Source organism: Orbicella franksi, chromosome 9 (assembly GCF_964199315.1).
Source record: "Orbicella franksi chromosome 9, jaOrbFran1.1, whole genome shotgun sequence".
In the NCBI taxonomy this organism is placed as follows: Eukaryota; Metazoa; Cnidaria; class Anthozoa; order Scleractinia; family Merulinidae; genus Orbicella; species Orbicella franksi.
In genome coordinates, this window is record NC_138153.1 from 11,693,313 (window position 1) to 11,702,309 (window position 8,997).

The following is an 8,997-nucleotide window of genomic DNA, read 5'->3' on the forward strand; positions in this document are numbered from 1 at the left end:
GTGGACAGAATATTATCCTTCTCGAATACTTCACCCTCAAAGCGTCTCTTTCAACCTCAAAGTACACTTATACTTAGTTGTAAGGCAAATGAACGTTGAAAGTTCCCAACAATTTTTAAATAAACAGTAATCCTAGTTACTTAATGGTATAGCAACAGGAGGTTATAATTGAGTACACTCCATACTTGCTTATAAACAGTAGTTACTTCATAAAAGTTGCACTAGAGTAAAGCGGTTTCCCTTTACCTTGACACGTGATCCTATCAGCGCCGACTCTGTATCCCTTGTGACACTCGCAGTAATAACTACCTTCTGTGTCACGACACAGCTGTTCGCAGTTGTGATTACCTGTCGCGCATTCGTTCTCGTCTGGAGAGAGAAACTTGAAATTAAATTTCACAGGCCTAACACGTACATTGGTTAAATTTTAGTCCAATTCACATAACAAACAATGGGACAACCGCTATTAAGAAGTTCACCAGCCCTCGCCTGTTTATGAACATTTCGCTAAACGTTCTCGACTCCTAAGTTTTCGTCGCCTAACGATTCAGCAGAGAACGCCAGTTGTCCTGGTGAAGTGGGCTCATGAATAAAAGTGACAGAGGTGTCCGTCCTTCCATTAAGGGGTTAAAATTTTTGGTATTCCAATGTAAATAATCATTAATTGTTTGACCTCCTTTAAAATTTTTGTGGTACCTTAAGGATAATAAGCAGGAAAACATACCATGGAAATTGACACATAAATCAATCAATCAATCAATCAATCAATCAATCAATCAATCATCAATTAATCTCGGAAAGAATTGGCGAAAATGGTGACATGAATTTAAGTCGAGCTCACATACGTCACCAAAGGCTCCTCAGGCACTTTTTTTCCCGCGGTTTTTCCCGCGGTTTGGCATGACTTTCCCTGATCGTAGGCTACCACAAAACGCCATTTTGGTACATGTTAGGGGTTTCTTTGAAAATCACTACGAGCACCCCGTCAATTTTGTTTCCGAGGTCCCCCCCCCCCCCTCCCCTCCTGGAATATTACCCTGGACCGTGAAAGAATACGGCAAGAACTGAGACAATTTACACAATTTTAGACTTACTGATACAAGTCTTGTTGTCGGTGTCGATAACGTAACCATCGCGACAATTGCACTGAAATCCACCAACCGTGTTAACACAAGTTTCCTGACAGCCGCCATTGTTGATTATGCATTCATCTGTATCTGATGAGCAATGGTAGGAACGGCAGATTAAATACCATTAAACCTTTTTCTTTTCTTTCTCATTTTCGCTAGGCAATAATACATAGAAGGAAAAAAAATATTTCGTAGAGGTGGCATTGCCAATCGTAAATTGCGCGCTAGAGGAACGATTCTAATGCCCAAGGAGAAGACCAAAATTAATACTTCGATTCACTTGGACCAAGTTCGCTTCGCTTTCCATCCATTTTTACCTTTTTCCGAATCACGAGGGATGTCATTAAAAAGTTCAAATCAGTTCGATAATTTTAAACCCGCAAAATCTCTCAAGTTGGATTTGTGAAGTGAGGATAGACTTCTTTTACAGAACGTACCACTGATTTTTGCATGATCACTTCACCTTTACAAAAGAGGACGGTAAACTGGAGCCTGTTCCACGCATTCGGTCAGAACAATGCTCCAACAAAATTTGAATAGTAATGCTATCATTTATTACAAAATCATTCAGCATTATTTACCAGGTTTGCTGTTTTTCCCACTTTAAAATAAACTCAAAATAGCTGTCAGGATGTAACTCGAAAACAATGCGGTGAATAATTACTTTCGTTGTGTTTGCCTTTAGTCAACATGTAATGCATATAATACTTCTTCTGTAGTTAATCTAGTGTGAGCCAAATTCTGCGGCGGACTTAGGAGGGGTTCGAACGGCTCCGTCGAACCCCCTAAATATGGAAAAAAAAATGAGACATTATAACACGCTGACTTGGCCTCAGAATGCCGGAAATTTCACTTCCGAGGACCTCATTTTCAAAAACTTTCTGGGGGAGGATTCCTTTAGACGCTCCCTATAGGGGACCGCCTTCGGCATTCGAATCTCGAACCCCCTTCTCTAAAATCCTGTATCCGCCCTACCCAATAAAGATTATTGTTATTGTTTACTATTATTGTACCAAGAACGACGAGCGAAAAAGGTATGGGTACCAGGCATTCGTACAGCGCCCTAAGCAACTTTACGTCCGCAAGATGCTGTAAATAGCAGGAGAAAAACAGCTGGTGGAGGAAGGGGGAAGAGGAGAGATAGAATTCCGTACCTACACAAGTAACCCCGTCAAAATCGAGCGAGAATCCTGGATTACAAGAGCAAACCCGTCCACCGCTCATCACTGAACATATATCACTGCATCCTCCATTGTTTTCAAGACAAGGATTAGCCACAGCTACGTAAAAACAAATAAAAACCAACATATAAATGCTACGATATAACCACGTTCTAAAATTTAACGCCCTGTCCACACTAGCGGTTTCTAAACGTCTGCACTGTCATTTCCGTATAACGAAAGCAACGCTTTCGAGTGTTATACCGTGGAATATCCCACGAGTTACTTGTATTTTCTTGGTAAACTCACGAGCCTTTAGGCGAGTGTGCACACCAAGAAAATACAAGTGACAAGTGGGATACTGCATGATATACCACGGGAGAGCGTTGGATAACTATTTTATACCATGCCAAAGAAAATACAGTGGCCAACACAATCAATGCGACATACGCCGGGCGCCTGATGGGAAGGTTGGATGTCACACCGTCGAATATGCAACGGCTTTCCTGTATTCTGATTGGCTGTATTTTCTGTGGTTCCAGACGTCTTAAAATGCGAAAGATACTCACCCTTAGGCTCGGCAGTATACGAGGCGACGAAGCCAGTGTGCGATATAGTCTGATCCGAGATGAATCTCAGGAAGAGTTCATTGGTGGAAGAGCGGATTGGGCTGGGCATATTGCCACCACAGTATCTGCCAAGGTTTGGAGCATTTGCCGACTTACCATCGAAAATTTCCACATAATCATACTGACAACCTGTAGAATCTAGAGCGGACAAATTACTACGATAAACAAAAGCTGAAAAAGAGAGTGTACATTATGTATCTTTCTCGTTAAGAATATAAAATGTTCTCAAATGGATAGGATTCTTCGTTTTAGAAGTGTAAAACACGTTGAAAATTTTGATTAGCCAAAAGAACAATGATTTTATGTCTCTATGAAAATACCCTAAAAGATACATTATACCCAACTTCAATATATTTCCAGTAACTGGTTTGATTTTCATATCGATCCTATCGGGGCTGAGATAGATGGTAAGAAGCCGATTGAAATACATGGTATGGTCCGGAAAAAAACTGTATCGAGATAAAAAGACTACTAAAAATCGGTGAAACGCTCTTTGAAAGCAGGGTTGCCATATAAAGGTCACGTCTGACCTGAAATGTCAATCATCTCCCGCCCTCAGTCACGTGACCAAATAATTGACAAGCCGAAGTGTTCCCTGATAATTGTTAGGAAAATGCATAGAAGGTAATCTGCCCTATAGTTTCAATGTTGTTTAAAAAGTTTGAAATCAGCGCAGCCACTTTTTGCCTCCCTCCTTCCCTCCCATAGCTTCTCTGGGCTCGTCACGCAATCTCCCTCCGTGACGAGCCCAGAGAACGTCTGGGCAGGAGGCTATCTCTCCCAAGGCCAAGTAAGGTCAATAAAACACACGTCGTATCGACTCACTTTCTGGAGCCTCCAGGTCAAAGTGAGTAAAACGCAGCGTCACAAGTTTGTCCCTGGCGACACAGATAAGGTAAGAGCAATCCAGGGACTCGGGGTGCTTATCGGGATGGTTCGGTGATTTGATCTCGCCGCTCTCTCCATTGAAAGTGCGGCCACAACCTGGCACGGAACAAGCAAAAACATGTTATATTAGTTTGCAGGGTTTTGCAGTAAGAAATAGAATTGCTGACTTCTTGCTTGGAAAAAGGGATTTTTAATGTTAGCGGAAAGAATTAAAAACATGGTTATCGTTTAAACCAATCTGTCAGAGAAAACATGGCCATAATATCTTCGGAATTATCTCTTTATATGCGCAGCACAAATACTATTTTTTCAATGTAACCCTATATTTCAACGTTTGGATTGAAAGAGCAGGTTTTCAGAAAAGTGAATCGTTTGCAAGTGATGGTTTTGACGGGAACTGCACACGCGCAGTACGTTTGACCAATCTAGATTACTGTCTAAAACTTTCTAGGCCATGAAGTTCGTCACACAGGCTTCCTGTAAAAAATATAACCACGTGTCAATTCGCTGATCATCATAATTTTTTAATTGGCGCAGACGTTTGCATAGCTTTTAGAAATAGTGTGACCCGGGATTGGCTAAGTTATTCGGCGCAATTATTACTTTGTGTATTTCGAAGAATGGGGCTCCCCTTTGGCTTCCAAGTATCGTTTATCAAGAAGTATGAATTACCGATCGACTCGCGAAATTTCACATTAAAATAGAGGTGGTTCATCATCTGTATCTCATTTGCTGTAATCCATTATATTACAATTTTACAGTATATCCGTTTTGTTTCTATCATCTACCAGCATCTGTCTAGCATCTGACATGACCGAGAATAAGGTTGACGACCCATTTCGTGGAATCCGCGCTCAGGCTGATGCTTAAGTTACACTGGGCTTCGTTCCAAATGCCATACCTGACTTGGTGAACTCCAATTTGAAGCCTTTGTACGAAACGGAGAAATCTGAGTGGAACCTAAGGAGGAGACGTGAACCGGTAGACACGATAGGATCGGGTACCTCATCACCACATAGCTTGTTCAATAGGTTGGTTGTTTCTCTTGTTTCACCGTTGTAAATTTCCAACGAGTCATACTCGCAGTTATTGCTCGTTTCCAACTAAAAAATGCACAAAACGGTCAGCGTGTTAGTTTTGATGGAAGTTCAAAACTGACATAAACAAAGATGTTCAATATGATCGAGCCCAAAGACAAAAGTTTGGCACACAATATATATATATATATATAGGATTATCATTCAAGGGAACTGATGTGATATACGAATAGATTTTCTTTTGATCATTTTCAGTATAAAAAAAAAAAAAAAAAAAAAAAATGCGTTGGCTATAAGTTTTTTTCTTTCCATATCCAAAGTAAGGAATTCCAGCAACCGAAAATGTGGGTATAATTACAACACTTTTGTATCCATCAATACATTTATGATACAGTCGACTCCCGATAATTCGAACCTTCAAAGGAAATTGAAAAAGGTTCGAGTTATCGGGAGTTTAGAACAAATAACTGGAAAGAAGGAAAGAAAAAACGGGTGTTAAATGTTTTTCTATTCATGCAGTGTACAAGTTAATCAAAGTTAATTACAGAGTAGAGAAGTCGAGTGAGAATAAAACAATATATCCTAAATTACTTTATAAATCGGGACGAAACGTAATGTGAAAAATATAACAAAGGAAAGCAGCAGGGAGAAGTCCAGGAACTGTGAACGGTACAGGTTTTTTCACACGGCTGCTTCAAAATAAATTTAATCTTTTGGACTACATTACACTGTTTGTTTTGATTTGTCATGTATTGACAGATATGGTTCGAGTTATCAAAGGTAAAATTATACAGAAAATGACCTTAAGGGAAACGAAAATTGCTTCGAGTTAGCGGGAGGTTCGAGTTATCGAGGGTTCGAGTTACCGAGGGTAAAATTAAAGTAAATGTACGACGGAAATGCAGGGGAAATCGATTTTGGTTAGAGTTAGCGAGGATTGAGTTATCGGGAGTCGACTATACGTATTTCCACTCATAATATTTATCTCTACTTTATAATCAGTATTTCTATTTCAATATGAATAACAAAAACAACGAAGTGGCCTATAGTCAAACATTGGTTACTCACAAATTGACATCATAATCATTTCAGTTTCGGTTTGACTAGGACAAAAGACATTACGTATGATACGTCTCTCCCTTTCTAGCAGAAGGTCAGACATGAATTTATAAACTGATAATGATAGTTTGTTTCAGGAGAGGCTGAAGGTGTAAAATGGGAAATGCAATTTTCCTATATTTTCACCAGGAAAACGGGTTTTGGGTCAATGGGAACGAAAATGGGAATGGAAATGGGATATGGGCAAAAAATAGGCTTGCACACCCATAAATGGGCTTCCCCTCTCCCCCTGCCCCCCTGCATCAGGGCCGTCTTTCAGAGAGTAATGAGGACTTGGGTCTTAAAACGCCCAGTTCACATATAATTATAAGAAACATTTAAAATTTTTCTGGTGAAAAAGAATGTTAGTTGTGTATCACATTTAATTTCTTAGAGGAGCTATGCCTACAACTGTCAATAATATAAAGAAAAATAAAGCAATAAAAAAGCATAACTTTAACGGCAAACTTGCTTGATTTTGGTAAATTTGTTGAGACATATTTTCCGTTTGTTGACGAAATAAGTTGAGTCGATATGGCTGATATACATTGACCATTTTCATCGTAATACAACACTGCTGTAGCAAAAAAAAAAAAAAAAAAAAAAAAGTAACAGAAACACACGAGTTTTTCTCACACCTGAAAGTCGACAAAAGTCAGTGTGATGCGTGAGCCATCGTCGGCGATAATTTTCCATTCGCAGTTGGCGTTATTAGGGTAGCGCGTGGGAAAACCAGGACTTTGAATTACACCAGAGTCAGCTGTCAGATCTCCACCACACTGACCTGAAACAGAAGAGCAAAATATATAAACCCAGCTGTTGTTGCTTCTCGAATTTGATAAAGTGAACCATTATGTTTCTTACTAAATGCTTCTTCTTTTTTCCTTGAGAAGAAAAAGAAAAAGAGCTATTATGGCTTTAACATCCCATTCAGTTGGAGTGAATCGTTCCCGCTTTAGTTAAACGTCAACGCCATCTATTATATCCTAAATTACTGCTGTTGTTCTATGTACAGTTATGTGGTTGTTGTCTTTCAAAACGGACTCCAACAACTAATGGCTAATTTTTTATTTATTTGTTTTTGGTTTTCTATTTTACTGACGGTATTATCCAATATTATTATTGTTCCTTATTTTGTTTATAAGTTATGACATGACAGGGACAAAAACAAAATCATAATACTTGACCAAGGACAACTTCCACCTAACCCTGGAATAAGTACAGTGGAATCCCGAATTCTCAAACCCTCATTTTTTCAAATCTCCCGATAACTCGAACCAAAAGTCGTTTCCCTATTGTCACTGTAATTTTACCCCCGATTTTTCGATTTTGCGATTTTTCGAACCAATTTTCGTTTCCCTTCGATGTTCGAAAAATCGGGATACCACTGTACTTCAAGCGCAGCTTCTCCTATATAGTGGCGCTGCTTTAAGGAATTTTCAAGGTTTTCGACAATGCAAGAAGATCAAAACCCACTTTTCTTTCTCGGCGTCCCACGCGGCAATCATGAGGCCCCAATTTTTTTTTAGTGGGGCTGGGGGTGGGGGGGGGGGGGGAAGGGAGGGGGATCCCATATACCGTTAATTTTTGGTTTAAATATCCTATATCCCGTTAATTTCAATTTGAACTATTCACAATTTTCCTACTCGATATCCCAGTAAATATATAGATAAATAAGTATTTTAATTTTGCACCTTGAAGAAGCTCTTTTTATTTCTTTATCGATTTGGTGTGGTTTGTGTAGCCACGAGATTATTCATCGATTACCCAATGATCATCGATAATAATCAATGTCTAATCAACTGATATCCCATCGATTACCCATTTGTTGTTTTTTGATGCCAGTGATGTCATCGATTAGTACTGTCTGGTTAGAATTTCCCAGTACAGCATCGATCAAGGATCACTGAACACTTTCGAAGACAGTCACGACCAAAGAGATTCGTGCAACATATAAACAGAACGTTTTATCATAGTTAACTATGGTTAACTATGGTTTTATTGGCAGATGTACAGTTGAACCCCGCTATTTCGCACACTCGTGATCAGGGGAAACGAAACAAAACAAAAAAAAAAAATCGAAATAGCGGGAGTTCGAAGACGCTGATGGCGATAGTAAAGGCTGGTAAAGTGAAATGGTTTGGATTTCGAAATAGCGAGGAATTCGTAATAACCGAGTTCGAATTAACGAGGTCCAACTGTATAGTTCTGTTATGAACATACAGCAGTACGTTAAGACTTATTTTCCTTACAGTTGTTATCTGCATAATTTCTTTAGGATGGCACTGCCGAACGACTCAGTACCGTAGCACTGAAACCCTTCCAACGTGCTTCAGCAACAAGGACATTGCTGAGGAAGGAAGACCGTGAAGAAGGAACAAATTCACACTGATCTGGGAAGTCCACAACGCAGAAATGTCGAAACTGTGTACGAGCTCTTTTAATGCGGTTATATTCACGAAAAGCCTCTAAGAATCATTCGAAACCTACAAGTTCTCGTCTTCGTTTCTGTATCATCCTCACTTCCTTTAGTTTGTCTATCTTATAAGACTTCTTGACAAACAGAGCTCTGACTTCTGTGACAATCAGATCTTTCGTCTAAAAGATGTGATTAATCTACGAGGTTGATTTCAAGGATAAGAATGTAGTAAAGAGACGCGGTAAAAGTCATTTCAATCGTCCCACTTACCGTCTCTCCATCTTTGGTGAGACGAACGTCGATGGGTTCTTGGTAGGATCGCGTTAGAAGCCAAAATCAAACTCGTAAAAAACCTACCAAAATACAAATACATTTACATCCGTTAACAAATGAAGAGATAAATGTATCGACTGATTTTCTGTCAATGACTTACGTGCACCAGAGCAACGAGGCAGCCATATTTCAGCCTGCTTCAAAGACAGGAAGATCGAAGCTTACTTCACTGTTATTTTTGACGCGGTTATCAGGGGTAACCCTATACCTTATTGACCAGCTTTAGTTACTTCTGGAACGGATCCACGATTTTTGCCACATTTTTGTCGAGATTACTACTCAAAGCTGTGTTGAGCTCAAACG

The 8,997-nt window shown here is 39.5% G+C and overlaps 1 protein-coding gene across 1 annotated transcript in view; it reads right to left on the reverse strand.

Moving 5' to 3' along the window:
- LOC145497133 (uncharacterized) overlaps positions 1-8,891 on the reverse strand; it is a 36,707-nt gene extending 27,816 nt beyond the window's left edge. Inside the window, exons 1-9 of the mRNA XM_081476932.1 lie at positions 8,795-8,891; positions 8,632-8,714; positions 6,581-6,726; positions 4,709-4,910; positions 3,745-3,903; positions 2,860-3,057; positions 2,285-2,410; positions 1,095-1,217; positions 247-369 (exon numbers count right to left, since the gene is read on the reverse strand). Coding sequence (XP_081333058.1) covers positions 247-369; positions 1,095-1,217; positions 2,285-2,410; positions 2,860-3,057; positions 3,745-3,903; positions 4,709-4,910; positions 6,581-6,726; positions 8,632-8,714; positions 8,795-8,820 — 1,186 coding nt within the window. The 5' untranslated portion in view covers positions 8,821-8,891. The remainder of the gene's footprint in view (positions 1-246; positions 370-1,094; positions 1,218-2,284; positions 2,411-2,859; positions 3,058-3,744; positions 3,904-4,708; positions 4,911-6,580; positions 6,727-8,631; positions 8,715-8,794) is intronic.
- Positions 8,892-8,997: the final 106 nt, after the last annotated feature.